The sequence below is a fragment of the Grammomys surdaster genome, unplaced genomic scaffold, assembly GCF_004785775.1.
Source record: "Grammomys surdaster isolate TR1022 unplaced genomic scaffold, NIH_TR_1.0 242, whole genome shotgun sequence".
Classification (NCBI taxonomy): domain Eukaryota; kingdom Metazoa; phylum Chordata; class Mammalia; order Rodentia; family Muridae; genus Grammomys; species Grammomys surdaster.
The window spans coordinates 3,336,809-3,351,721 of NW_021604687.1; the positions used below are offsets into that span (position 1 = coordinate 3,336,809).

A 14,913-nucleotide genomic window follows, 5' to 3' on the forward strand; every position below is an offset into this window, starting at 1 on the left:
AATACCTCACTTCATAAAGGAATATAAAGATGAAATAAGACTGCACGGACCGAGTTTTTTTCTGAGCACACCTGGTAAATAATAACCCATTTTGAAGTAGAATACTGATCCCAGAGACCTGCTCCTTCTTTCCCTCAAAGCCTTAAGATCCCCAAGGAATTCTCACCTGCCCACCAAGACTTACTCTGGCCTCCCTAAGTAAACAGCCAACCACACACAGGCTTTTCATATTCCCTTTCCACCTTTACTGGGGCATTTATCCCGCTGTGGGTCTCTGATTATTTGTATATTCCCACAAGCTCACAAGTATCTGTATAGGTTAAATACCTATGAACGAATGATTAGGTGAATGAATAAAAAAAAGAGGGCATTGAAACCAGCAGGACCTGGATTTGAAATAGGTGTTTTCTTTATATTTCTAAATTACATCCGGTAACGTCTCACTTGTAAACGATGAAAAATAATGATACTTACTTTTAAGACTTCCAGGGTGACTAAGTGGTGTATATGAGAAGATTTTAAACATCTACCGCTACTTATAATGATAAGACCACATGTGTATTGCTCAGTCTAGCTTGGAGGGTTTAGGATAGGAAAGGGGGCTGAAAGTGTAGTGAGCCCTTAGCATTTCATCTCAGGTGGCCTCTTCTTAAGGTCATTAACAGTTGAATAGGTGAAAAGGTGCTACATGATCGGCATTACCACTTTATAGAAGCTCAGGCAAAAGGAGCACAAAGGGGTTTCCCTAATGTCATTCAACAATAGGGGCCAGAGAAGACCTTAATCAAAGTGCCTGCTGCTTCGGTGTTTCTCGTGGCCTCTCCAAACTTGCAACACTGTGTGGGTGGAGGCAGGGCCCGGTAGCTTCAGAAGACCTGGGTACTTTTCGACATTCAGTTCTGTCTCAGGCAGAACGTGGAAGACAAACCCCACACCTTACAAGTTTATGCCATAGACAGAAGGTGAGAGAAAAATCCCTGCGAAAGGCATAAAGCACTGTGCAAATAAGAGCTGAAAAAGGCAGTAGCCGTGGGGTCCGGTGTCCTTTAGCTTCAGTCCTAGGAGTTGCTCCTGTCTCCTCCCACTTTGGAGACCGCGGAGTAGGAAGGAGGATTAAACCCGGGGGAGGAGTTCCGCCCCAGCTCCCTAGCCTGTACCAGCACGCCGAGCCTTAGCGCCCACTTAGAGCTCTGGTCTCCATCGCGTGCCCGGCCCCGGCTGTGCTTCCCAGGGCAAGCTCCAGGCTCCGCAAAACCCGCGGGCCTCCAGGATGCAGACACCTCACAAGGAGCACCTGTACAAGCTGCTGGTGATTGGTGACCTGGGTGTGGGCAAGACCAGCATCATCAAGCGCTACGTGCACCAAAACTTCTCCTCGCACTACCGGGCCACCATTGGTGTGGACTTCGCGCTGAAGGTGCTCCACTGGGACCCCGAGACAGTGGTGCGCTTGCAGCTCTGGGACATTGCAGGTGAGGGTGGAGTGGGGCAGTGAGGGGTTGTGGGGTGGGCGGTGAAAGATCGAGGAGTGGAGGGTGACTGTTCAGCTGGTTTTCTGTCCTGGGACCTTGGAGTACAATCAAGCTCTTGGAGATCCAGAGCGCTCCTCCACACTAGGAAACTTTGGCTTAATGGCTTGGTAACCTGATTTCAAAGAAATGAAAGTGTTTTCGTGTGTGTGCGTTTCTGTTGTTTCTGTTGGAGTCCTCCCAACTCTAGCTGCAACTTATAGTAACTTCTCTGGCTCTCACTGTGTGTTCTCTGCCATGCCTTGAGCTGGTTACTCCATTTTCTTCTGGAATTCTTGAGTGCAGAGCAGGCTGTGACCCGGACTCACAAGGAGACTGCGGTCGCATTCTGTTTTCGTTCTAGTCTTTTTATGGACGCAGGTAGCCCCGACTTGGCTCAGAGAGTCTCACGTGGCTTTCAAGAGGGGAAGCCCTTAGGAAACTTTAGAAGGGACAGGATTGTCTCCTGTGAAGTCTTTCTTGTTTGCCCATTCTCATTTCTTAGGAATTTAGTTTCTTCCAAATTTCACTACTAAATTTCATCTCACTGCTTATTGGCCTCTTCAGTCAGGAACGTTTGAGATACTGAATTTGTATAAATCTAGAACGAACTATATCTTCACACAGCACTCCTTCTCAATCTCTCATCTATCTCCCTCTATCCCTGGCTCTCTCTTCTTCATAGTCTGTCTCAAAAAGGAGACTGTCTTTGTTTTTTAGAACAACATTTGGTTGTGTGTATGCTTAAAACAAGTTTATTTTTACCTATTTTAACTATTTTTATCGTCTAATATTTTTTTTAAAAAACTGAGACAAGGTCCCATCATTTAACTGTCCAAACCTAGACTAAGCTGACCTTGAACTCATAAGAGATCCATTTGCCTCTGCCTCCCAAGAGGCAAGTGTTGGGGTTTTGATGATGTTAGTGTCATTTGCTTTAAGATTTCTTGATTTGGTCTTGGTGTATTCTTTGAGAAATCTAAGGTTATGAAATCAGAATTTGACTAACAGGTTATACCAACTCCTAGGCACAATAAAAACTGAGGCAGACTGCACTTTATACTCAAGACTGGGTCCTACTTGGCTGCTTGTAGCTTGGGCATTTCTAGCCTCTTATTCTAGATGGTAACTCACCAGAACAGTAGTATTTTAAGCTGCAAATGGCCAAGCAGTGATAACTCAAGAATCTTCTTGCTTTGGAGTTTTAAACTCCAACGAGATTCTCCATGGTCCTACTTAATCTCTATTCATGATCTGCAGCACCAAGAACCCTTTGATAAGTGCTGGATTTAAAGTAAGTGATTCTTTTTTTCAGAAGATATGTTCATTTCAGCTAGTGCATTTCACTGGAAGCATTTTGCCACGACTTGAAATGAGTACCAAGAAGGAACATTCCTAAAAGGACATGTATGGTCTTGAGACCCATGTGTTTCTGCAGCCATGAGCTTGCAGGTCTTATGATAAGGTTAGTGTAGACAGTAGTGTAGACAGGTTCATGGCTTGTAGTCTTTAGCAATTCTAGAGAAGCATGAGCTATTGGAGACTTGAAGATTGTATCAACTAGAGTCTTTTGAGCTTTTCACCGTGAGCCTTTGCCCTCTGTTGCTGCATGTTTTAGTATCTGAAATGTCTTACAGCTGCACCAAAGTTCTCAAAACCCCAGTTTAAAATAGCTTACAGTTTAAAAGATGTAGTTGTAGCTAGCATTATGAAGCTAGCCTAGCTGTAGTCTAAGTACCATTATGTCTTCAGCCTTGTTACATGTCAGTGATTTTTAGTTTCCTCTTCTAAACAGGAAGAACAGAAAGATCTAATGATTCTGAGCTTCCAGAGTGAGATACCTCTAGACCAGAATACCTCCTTCTGAATACTACTCTGTGATTATAAATAAATCCCCCATATCTTTGTTTAGCTTTTGCTATCTATAAACTGGGAGTGTGCTTTATTCTCCCAAATGAGAGAAGAATAATCAATGATGCAAGATAAAGGCATTTGTGTTACACTCTAGGCGCTCATGAAGTTACCACTGTTTATACATCTATACATACTGAGCAATAGGAACATGGCATACGTATGGTGACTATGTCCTAACAAGTTGCAATTTCTATACCACACATATATCTTCCCCTCAAATGTCAGTCCAGTATCAGTTTTAGCCTCATGTAGTTTGTATCACAAGGCAGCTTGAGTTACAATCTTGCTCTCAGAAGCAATTTAACCTCAGACTTGGGTATCCTTTCCTAAGCCACAGTTTCAGACCAAAGTTTTGGTGAAGGCTATAATCACAGAAGTCTGTGTAAGTAGGAAATCCAAAGGATCTCATGTCCATTCAGCAGAGTGGCATTCAACCTCATGGTAATGCTCAGCTCACTTTCTTTGATGACTTCAAGCTCAAAGGCCCTGAACTGCTGAGTTGGAGGTTGAGAGATATTTGGGTAAAAGCAAGGTAATTGGCAGATAGGATGGTTGTAACGTAATTGTTTCAAGTTGTATTAGAGACCTTTGGGTCCAACCTCCCCTCTCCACTGAGATTCAAGTTAGGTTAAGTATGCCTTTGAGTACCCTCAAGTCCCAGCATGCTGTCTTCCTTTTCTTAACTTGTATGTATCTATAAAGAATGGGTAATAGTGAACTGAGCTTTGAGAATGTTCAAATTCTTTTCTTTTAACTTAAAAAGTAAAACATGGTTCTATGTGTATGGGTATTTTGTCTGCATGTATGTCTGTACACCACATGCGTGCAGTGCCCATGGAGGCAAGAGGAAGGCGTTACAGCCTCTGAAGTGGGATTTACAGAGTTGTGAGCTACCATGTGGGTGCTGGGAATCGTACTCAGGTAGGTCTTCTGCCATTGCTGTCAAAGAGCCTAACTCCTGAGCCACCTCTCTAATTTCTCTCCTTTGTTTTATTTTGTTTTGTTTTTGAGACAATGTAGCCCAGGCTACCCTTGAACTCACTGTGGAGCCAAAGTTGATTTGAAAACTTCTGATCTTTTTATCTGTGCTTCCCAAGTGCTGAGGTTACAACATGTGATCACCACCATATTCATCTCAGGCAATACTGTGGTCAAATTAAGGGCCTTGGGCATGTTAGGCAAGCACTTAACCCCTGAGTTTTATCTTCAGCCCTGACACTCTTGATGAGATGGCAAGGACTTGCCCTGACTCTATAGGATATTAGCCTACTACAGAGTGGTTCTTGGCATAGGTAGATCCTTTGTGTTTCATTTAGTTCAATGATGTAAGGCCTGATTTGTATGTGGGTTCCCATGATATATATCTTATATCACCTTGACTGCCCTGCCTGATTCTGAAACTCCCAAGACATTATGGGCTTATGAAACAAGATAAGTTCTCCAAAATTTACCCCATTTCTGAGAAAGTCTACTACAAAGAAGAACCTGGGTCAACTCTGTTCAGACATTCTTGGTAGAGTCAAATATGTTAGGTTATGTTGCCCAGGATGAACCTGTTAACAACTAAGTGGGATTGTACCTATTCTGTCTGATTTGAAATCATACTAGGTTCTGCAAGTCCACCAGCTTGTGAGTACCTGACAAGGAGTGAGTTCTTGTGGATAAGGTCCTCTGTCTTTCTTTGGTTGGTAGGTAATTTTTGCTTTCTTCCTGCATTTTTCTTTAAAAAAAAATAGGTTTCTTTTTCATACAATAAACTCTGATCACATTTTCCTGTCCATCTATTCTCTAAGTTTTTCTCCACCTTTCCTGCCTTTTAGTTATTAGGTAATCCTTGTCTTCTTCCTGCAATTTTTGGATATTTATAGATACTACTATGGAGAAAATGGAAATATATGAATTAAAAAAAGTTGAACATTTGATCACTGACTGAGATATGAGTTTATATTCCTCTATACATCAACCAAAAAAAAAAAAAGGAAACAAAAAGTTTATACTTGAGACTTATTTTCTTACTACCCTTGAAACTAGATACTGACAGCAGCAATTTGCCTCATGAACACATTCAGAGATCGTGTAATTCTCTGTAGAGCTCCTGTGTACTTTGGGATACAGCTTCAGGAATTGAGACAATTACAGATCTAGTAGCTACCATCCTTTAAGCACCTGCTATTATGGCTGTCCAAGGACATTTAATTTCCTAGTAAAATAGCTGGCTACATAGTAGTGTTAGAATTTAAAATGTGGCTGTTGAACAGGCCATACCTTACCCTAACGGCTTTGTTCTACTTCCTCTTGTTTAATAGTAGAGTGTTTCTGATACATTCTAAATGTAATATGAATTATGTATGATGAAAATATAATACTTGATATCGATCAAGTCATGAAATCTTCCTGGACCTCGAGTATTATAGAATAGCAATTATTTTATTTGCCTATGACATCACATTTGTAAATGTTCTATCGGCCTGTACAAGCTCTAATATTGTAGTTTAACCTTGCGCTTCAGTGTAGGCTGTACATGATACTTTTTCTTAACTTTTTAAGTTGTGAGTCTTTTGACATATACAGTTACATATATATGTATATAACTGTACATACATACATGCATATATACATGCATATGTATAAATGAATGAATGAAATTTGACTGAGTCTGCTAATCATCACACAACCCAACTAAATCAATATTCAAAACTGCCATGTAAAACACTGCATTTGCAGACACTTTGAAGAGTCCTTCTTCACTGTGGAGAAATTTTAGTGAAACAGTCTTCTATATGATAGCTGCCTCTCACAAGATTCAGCTTAGGAGAACAGAATTTCCATTCCCATGCAAAACTCAGCTATTCTGTCTTTACTCATTCACTTGGGTTACCATGGTAGACTGTTTTATAGTTTTCAAAGTGTTCTCATGATATGACCTCAACTGAAGGAAGGGTTTGGACTTGGCCATCTCCTCAGTATCCTCAGTATCTATGTCCATAATAATTATCCAATGAATTTTATAAGTGTTAAGTATCTTGGCACTAGATCTAGAGATATAGAAAAAGCTAACTTTTGAAACAAGTATGTCAAGTAAAACAAAATGCATTTAAAAAGGGCCTTTCTCTGTGGGGGAATTTCTTCCCCCGTTTTTATCCTGGCTAATTATAGGTTTTCAGATCACTATGTGTGTGGAATAACATGCTGTATGCTTACAGCTAAATGGGGTTTATAGTAAAAAGAAGTGGAGAATTTTCAATATTGTACAGAAAACATGGAGGAAGAAGTCAAGACCTTTTATAGAGCCTTTGTTAAGTTTGCATTGGTTTAAAAATGTATGGGCATATGGAATATGACCCATCATCCAGGACCTCTTCTGACGAAAAATGGGCAACAGTTACATAAAATGATTCTAAGTGATTTGAGGGAAAGAGGCCTGCAAAGAACAGTTCTTATATGTGTCGTTGGATTCTATGTTAGTCCAGGGAAATCTGGATATTGAATTAGATATGACTTGATTCTTGACCTCAAGAAGGTTAACATTTTTGTGTCATGATGATATGAAAGCATGCAAGCATGCCATATCAATGAGTGACCTGTATTGATAGAGTTAATTGCAAAATACTCTTGCAGATGGAACAAAGTGGATCTTGTCCAAGCCACACCCTTTTGCTGTTTGAGACTAAAAAAGCCTGAGAAAGATGAAGAAAGCCTGAATTAGCACAGCATTTCTTGTTCTCAAACTTACCTCACTTCTTTTTTGGAGTTATATTCTCTGATAGTGGCTCAGACTCTGACTCTAAAACCACCTGTATGCTTGACATTGCACAGTGTCACCTTACAATTCCACCTTCCTGATGGTCATGTTCTCTACAATATTTTTGCACATTCGTTGTTTATTAAGTTTGTGTGTATTTGTGTGTGGGTGTACATATGTGTACACAGTCACTATGTTTGAACTAGAGTTAGCACTTTTCAAGACTTTTTGGAGAGTAGTTGTCTTAATCTAGACTTACAGCTTTTTTCTCTTATGGTAATTCATTTCAGGAAGGGATCAATCAAGACTTTCAAGCCCCTGTGTACACTTTTTATGTCTTTTTCTATGATCTAGAGGTAGACTTTTCAGAAAGACAAGGTGACGCCATTACTTTAGAGGAAAATTTAGATACAATGCATCCATGGAAGAACCTACTCTCTAGGTCATTATGCTCTAGTATAGCTTGGCAAAGTTCAAATATAAGACTTGGTTTTCAAATTATTATTTCACTGTTTCTTTGGGATAATGGTTCTGAATTTGCACTCTTTTTTTTCTTTTTTTCTGATTTCCCATTACTAGATCAAGAAGTGGTATCTTTTCCACTTTGTAAAGTGATGATCTTTTCCTTTTGAATAACTATGACTTGCTCACCACTCATCTGAAGCTTGGTGGCAGCCTCCACATGTCCTCAGATTGAAATTCACAGCAGCCCAATCTTCACATAGGATCCTCATCTATTTTGATTTCTTTAGTTTGACCTCTTGCTACCGAACAGCACCATTTTTAGAGTTAAAGACTAAACTTTTCACAATGAATTTCAAGGCTTTGCATGGTCAGGCCTCTGTTGCTCGTCAGCTTTATCATCCACACATGGCATTAGACTGTGCAGGCATCTCTCAATGTCCCATTTACCTACCTTTCCTGCTATGCAATAGCTCACACAATTGCCTCTGTATCAATGTACAATCCTGTATAACTTCAGTAACTCCTATAGATCCTGTATCATTCCATTCATTCTATCTGTTGACTTCACTTGAAGATAGGAAGAGATACTATTTCAAAAATCACAGATTAGTCTGTATTTTCTCTAGATTATGATGTTTCTCCTTCTATACAAGAGTAGTATGTTCACTGAAACTGTGTCCCATTGCCCTAAAATAGTACTTAGCACAAAGTTGATGTTCAATGAATATTAGTATACTAAAACATTTCTAATCAAATATTATATCATTAATTTGGTTCCAAGACAGATTGATTTTCAATTTTATTGATAAAAGAGTTACTAATTCAAATGTGATTGTAGTTGAAAGACCAAAATTTTATTCATATTAACATATGTATAAAAATATAAAATATTTTTTAAATTAGAAAATATGATATTCAAATACCTTAAGGAGGTATTCTAGTGTGTTTAACATAAAAACTTGAGAATAAGCTTAAATATGATTTTAAAAGCTATGATTCCTCATTTATCAAATCTCTATAATTTGGAATAGAATGTCAGTTGTTTAAAGGTCAAGTGGAAAAATATGTTCTTTGGAATTTTCAGTATGTTAAATGGAGTAATAACTTATGAAAAGTAATTTTATATAGTTACATCATCTTGTACTTCATCCAAATATTTCCAGTCCTTTTAGAGATAAAGGGATTTATGATTTGGAAGAATAGTATTGGAGTCTTAGACGCACAGAAATTATTAATGATAGAACTAATTCCATGTTTATTATTGATGAGGTCTGAAGAATTAAAACCTTTTTAAAAGTAGTTAGTTTGTGTTATCTTAAGTACTGAGTTTCAAATATGATAGACTTGGGTAGGCAAGAGAGATTTACAGTTCAGTTGCTAACAATATATTTTTTCTGTAGCTCTAGGGATTGAACTCAGAACCTTGTGAAGGTTAAGGCAAGGGATACACCATAGAGCTATATCCTCAGGCACTTTAACAATGATATTAAAATGAAAACCATCCCAATGACCATGGATGGTAATATTTACATTTCTGTCATTTTAACACCTAGGCATTTCCTGTTTGGTCCCATGTTTATTGTCTCTACTCCTTTCTGTCTAGCCTGCAAGATCCATGAGACCTTTCTTTGGTTCCACATATCATAGTGCTAACATTTGACTCATTTGAAAAGCAATTGCCCTATGGAAATCCCCTAGTTGTTTCTGTTAGTTGTAGCTTCTTCATCCTTTGAGTCTCAAGTGATATTTTCTTTTAACTCCCCTGTAATACTTGGTGACAAGTCTTGTACTAAATGAACTTTGTAGATATACTGTGCAAGTTTCAGAAGCCTCTGCCATGAGTTATTTGGTATGTATTTTAATTAGGTAGTTGTGGTCAGCGAAGAAGTAGAGAAAGTGAGAATGGTACTTAGGAGGGTGTCCTGGTTAAGTTTCCGCTTGTAATAAAGTGTTCTAACAAAGGCAATGTAAGAAAGCAAGGGGTTTATTTTAGCTCACAATTCATCACAGAAGGGAAGTCAAGGCAGCAGGAGCCCAAAGCCTAGTGTTCACATTCAGAAAGCAGAGAACAACGAGTGTACACATGTTAGTGCTCAGCTTGCTTTCTCCATTTTATACAGTTCAGGTTCCTCTGCCTCAGTAAAGACCCCACACTCAGTTATCATGGGTCTTTCCTCATCATTTAATGACATCAAGATAATCTCCCATAGGTGTTCACAGGGGCCCGTTTCCTACATGCTTCTAGAGTCTGTGATCTCAGATGAAAGCTAAGAAAAGGCTTAATTTTGGAACGAAGAGCTTGTGAATTTAAGAAGACTGGATGGCCTTTCCCTCAGTCTCTGCTCCACATTTTATCTCTGTATTTGCTTCCATGAGTATTTTGTTCCCCTTTCTAAGAAGAACCAAAGCACTCACATTTTGGTCTTCCTTCTTGAGCTTCATGTGGTCTGTGAATTGTATCTTGGGTATTCCTAGCATTTGGGTTAATATCCACTTATCTAAACCACCATCCAAAGCATACACATGGAGTGACCCATAGCTCCAGCTGCATTTGTAGCAGAGGATAGCTTTGTCAGGCATCAATGGAAGGAGAGGCCCTTGATCCTGTGAAAGCTTGATGCCCCAGTATAAGGGAATTCGAGGGTGGGGAGGTGGGAGTGGGTGGGTGGGTGGGTGAGAGAACACCCTCATAAAAGCAGGGGAGGGGGTATGTGATAGGGAGTAAGTAACATTTGAAATGTAAATAAAGAAAATATCCAATTAATAAAAGGAAAAAAGAAAAAAAAAGAAGACTAGATAGCTTGAAGTGTTTGATTATTGTTTTTCTTAACTCTGTAATTTTTGTAGTTTATATTTTCCTGATGCACTGTTTAGCCTTGTTCCCTATATTTATATTCAAATTTAACTTTTAATTAGTTTACCAGTTTTGCATAAAATTGCTCTCCCAAGAAGAATGATGAATTTTCTTGCTTACTTCCTCATTCTAATGCAGACCAAGTATTTATAGTGTGAGGGGGATTCCAAAAAACTTCTCTCTAATGTATAGGGGAAGTTCAAAATAAATTGATTCAAAGTCCTTGTTGAGAAACCTGTTTTCTCTCGCAGTGTAATGTGTTATTAACAGCTCTATTTACTGAGGGTCAGGTACATTCTAGGAGTATGCACCATTGGCTTTATTGCTCACAATGAACTTATCCGGACACTTACTACATAGAGACAAGAGAACTATACTTGTTTAGGCTATAAAAATGAGAAGCAGGTAAAACTTTTTGGACAGGCATACAAATAAGGAGTTCTGCTGAGTTATGATTTATCTGACCACTACTGTTTTCTAACCAGTCTATTTTAATGCTTTCCAATATATGATAAAGCAATAGTTTTGCAACTCATAAATTGTTTGCAGCTCATCTACTAAGAAAGCTAAATTCTCTATATTCATCATCAATGAAAGTTTATGATTAGCTGACCTTAATATAACCCATCTTTATATATGACTTTTAGGCCAGAAAACTATAGTACCTGAGGGGCAGAAGTATCTTCTCGTTTGTGAAAGAGAGCTAAGAATAGCTGTGTGGTTTCCAAATAATAAGTAACTCTTAAAGTGATAGGAGGGTCTCTTTCTGTGTCATTGTATGTATGTATCTATGTTTTGATATAAATAAAATAGAGTAGCTTCTAGAGGCTTATGCAGAAAATATCAAACTCTTAGTTTATCAAATTCTTAGTGTCAAAATAATTTTTTATTATGCTCTTAAGCTAAAGGAAATACCTAAAAGTCTATTCTTTAAGAAGGGTAACACCAGGTGACTTGATAATCATATATTTTTGAGTAACTCAGTGTGTAGAGTGCTTACCTAGCCACATAAAGTTCTAGGTTTGCTCTTCAGGACAGTATGAAACCAGACATGGTGACCTTTGTCAATAATCTCAGCACTGTGAAGGCAGAAGGATCAAAGCTCATCAAAGGTCATTCTGAGCTATGTAGCAAGTTCCAGGCCAGCCTGAAGTACATGTGATTTTGTTATACACACAAAAGTATCTTCTAGCAAACAATAACTCATTTGAAAAAAACATAGCACAGCCTACAAAAGATTTTATAAACTACAATTTAGAAATATGTGTACCTTGGCTTATGGAATGACCTCTTAACTCATTGAGACAGACTTGCCCCACTTCCCTCATTTCCTGTCTGCACTGATTTGCACAATTCTTGTTTTCTGTGACAGAAATTTCCAAAATTAAACAACCCCAATTGGTCTGATATCTTCTTGACCAAAAATACTACTGTATTGGATTTTAAAATATCACATGAATTCCCTGGAAGCATATTAGAGCATTTCTGGCACATGTTTTGGGGAATTAGTACTCTAAAGGAATCTAGAAATCCTTCAAGAATCAAGATAGGAAATAAGAGGGTATTTTTGTATGATATGCATTATAGTATCTTTAAAGGTTACTTAGGACTACTATTTCAAATGCTAAATAGTTCAAAGGTTGCTTTTCTTTGGATGTATTGAGCTAATTATTTAGTGAATATATTTTAGGTTGATTATTTGTTTATTTTTGAGCAACAGTGTTTTTCAATTAAAATTGTTGCTGTTTTGAAAGGAATCATAAGATTTTTAAATTTAGGCCAGAAAAGGCAATGTATACTTGTGATTTGAATATTTGGGATGGAAAACAGGAGGATCACAAATCTAAAACTAGCTTGGGTTACATAGTAAATTATTTAATGGAAATATGTTTTCTTGAACATTTTAGCTTAGTTAAATATATCACCGATAGCTTGTTTATTCTTGATGGATAAATCCAAGAAATGATAACTACCATAAGTATTAAATAAGAGCCATTGCTTATGGTGGATCTAAAATGATGGAAAGAGCTTGCGTAGTTCTGAAATATAGGTGGGTTGAGATGTTTATGAACAGTTTAGAAGAAGTAGGAAGTAAATACATAGGATCTGGGATTCTGCTTTATTCAGTCGACTTCGTTCCTTGCAGGGATTCCCTCCATAAATATGAATCAAAAAAGTCACTTCGTTATATGAAGTCCCTGTATTGCTAGTTTCATTCTGTTATGTAACTCTGTTAGGAGCACACACTAAGAGCCTCTTAGAATCCACATGCTATGCAGACATGAGTACTGTAATTGAGTAATTGAATAGGTGGCCTGAGGAATCTACAATGTCACTGGAAACACTGCAGAGTGGGTGAAGAACATGAAAAATACTACAAGTAGATGCTAAGTTAAATAACCAAGAGGGTGATATAGTGAGTCATTCCTGTGGAAACTTAGGAAAGAAAGAAATGATTTAAAAGCTAAATAGGCATAGTCTAGTCATAATCATGGCTAAAAAGGAGGTATACTTATCTTATTAAAATGGTTATGTATGAAAAATGTACATTTAAAATGGTATTTTTCTTGTAAATGAATATTTGAAGGAAGTAGTGTCAGCACAATTTTCTGTTTGAAAGTGAGAAGTTTAGTGTTGAATAGTTCAAAAGTGTTCACAAGTGAGCAATAGATGGTCACAACTTATTAATACGAGTTCTGTATTTCTAAGTGTTCAGAATTTTTAAGGTATTTCACTATGTGAATATTTATTATATAGCTTCCTTTCTGTTATAACTGAAGGGACTAATTTAAATTGTTTAAAACCTGGTATGGATCACACCACATATTAGTGATTCAACTTCTAATTATGCACTTTAGCTCCAGGCTCTAGGTACAGTACTCTCTATACATGTTGATACTGAGACACAGGGCCATGGAAAGTGAATTTGGGTAGTATATAGAAAAGAAAATAGGTTAACTGCACAGTCCTAACCTCCTCCTGGAATTTCTGACCATATACTCAAACTATCTATGTAACATATTTATCAATAGAAATCTAATTATCAACTGAAATATGTCAGAATCCTGACTTAACTTTCTACCATCAAATGTCACACATCAAACCTAATGAAATCATCTCCGTCCTAGCTACTGAAAAAGTCTTGTTTTCTTTGAGGCTTTCGAAGTCACACTTGAATCATCCCTTTCTGTACAATTATGTGCTGTCTCTGTCTCCAGTTGTATCCAGGAAACAAACAATCTTCACAACTACTACTTTAATCAAATAATAATCACTTGCCAATTAATGCAATGCCTTCTTAACTGGTGTCTCCAGTCCTATCCTGACTCCCACAAATCATCTCTCAATGTACCTGCCTTAGTAATCCATAACTTCTCACCTGCTTGCAGTCCTTCAGTGTTTTCATCTTTTGCCCAGCATTAAAGACAATATCAATACAATGCCACCAAACTGTGTATACTCTATACCTTCTGGTCTCTTTGTTTTACCTCAGTCTACTCTGACCCATGTTCAGTCTTTGTTTTCTCACTTAATCCCTGTACTATTTCCTTGAAGAATTGACAGACTGATTTGTGCCTCATTATCATTGTGCCAGGCATTTCCTCTTTTTAAACCTGCAAAATATCTACACAGTTTATTCTTTTAATTTTCTGATCTTTTCTCAAATGATGTCCTTTTACTGGAGGATTCCCTATCTAATCTTTTAAAGCCTGTCCCAACTCTCAGAATACATTTTTCCCTTTTTTCCTGCTTTATTTTCCTTCATAACATTTTAAAAGAAACAAATATGATTCTTTCCATTTTGCCTTCTTTTAAACATTTATTGTTTATCTCTCACCATACAATGTAATCACCATAAAACTAAAAAAAAAAAAAATCACAGTAGTCAGACCTATTTTTAGAAAATGATCAGCCTTTAGGTTTTTTGTTGATTTGTTGTTACATGATGAGATAAGATGGTTTACTTTGGTCCAAGTATAATGACAGTGACAAATACAACAGGCAAGATAGAAATGTTGAAGACTTAGTAAGTTTGCAATTGTCTATTGGGAAGGAGCTAAGGGATTAGGGTTATTATGTAGCTTTTCTGTCACTGTGGCAAACATCTGAGGGAAGAAAAAACAATGAAATAAGGATTATTTTGATCATCTCATCGCACCTAGGAAAGAAAGATAAGGAAAAGAAAAGATACAGACACATACAGGCACATATACACAAACACACAGACACACAGACACACACACACACACACACACACACACATACACACAGAGAGACACACACCCACACTCTATCTATCATATCATATCTATCTATCTATCTATCTATCTATCTATCTATCTATCTTATCTATCTATCTATCAATCATCTATCTATCTATCATCTATCTATCTATCTATCTATCTATCTATCTATCTATCTATCTATCT

The 14,913-nt window shown here is 37.5% G+C and overlaps 1 protein-coding gene across 1 annotated transcript in view; it reads left to right on the forward strand.

The window, feature by feature from the left end:
* Window positions 1-1,140: 1,140 nt before the first annotated feature.
* Rab38 (RAB38, member RAS oncogene family) overlaps window positions 1,141-14,913 on the forward strand; it is a 65,813-nt gene continuing 52,040 nt past the window's right edge. The window contains exon 1 of the mRNA XM_028774723.1: window positions 1,141-1,472. Within this exon, the coding sequence (XP_028630556.1) occupies window positions 1,271-1,472 (202 nt within the window). The 5' untranslated portion in view covers window positions 1,141-1,270. The remainder of the gene's footprint in view (window positions 1,473-14,913) is intronic.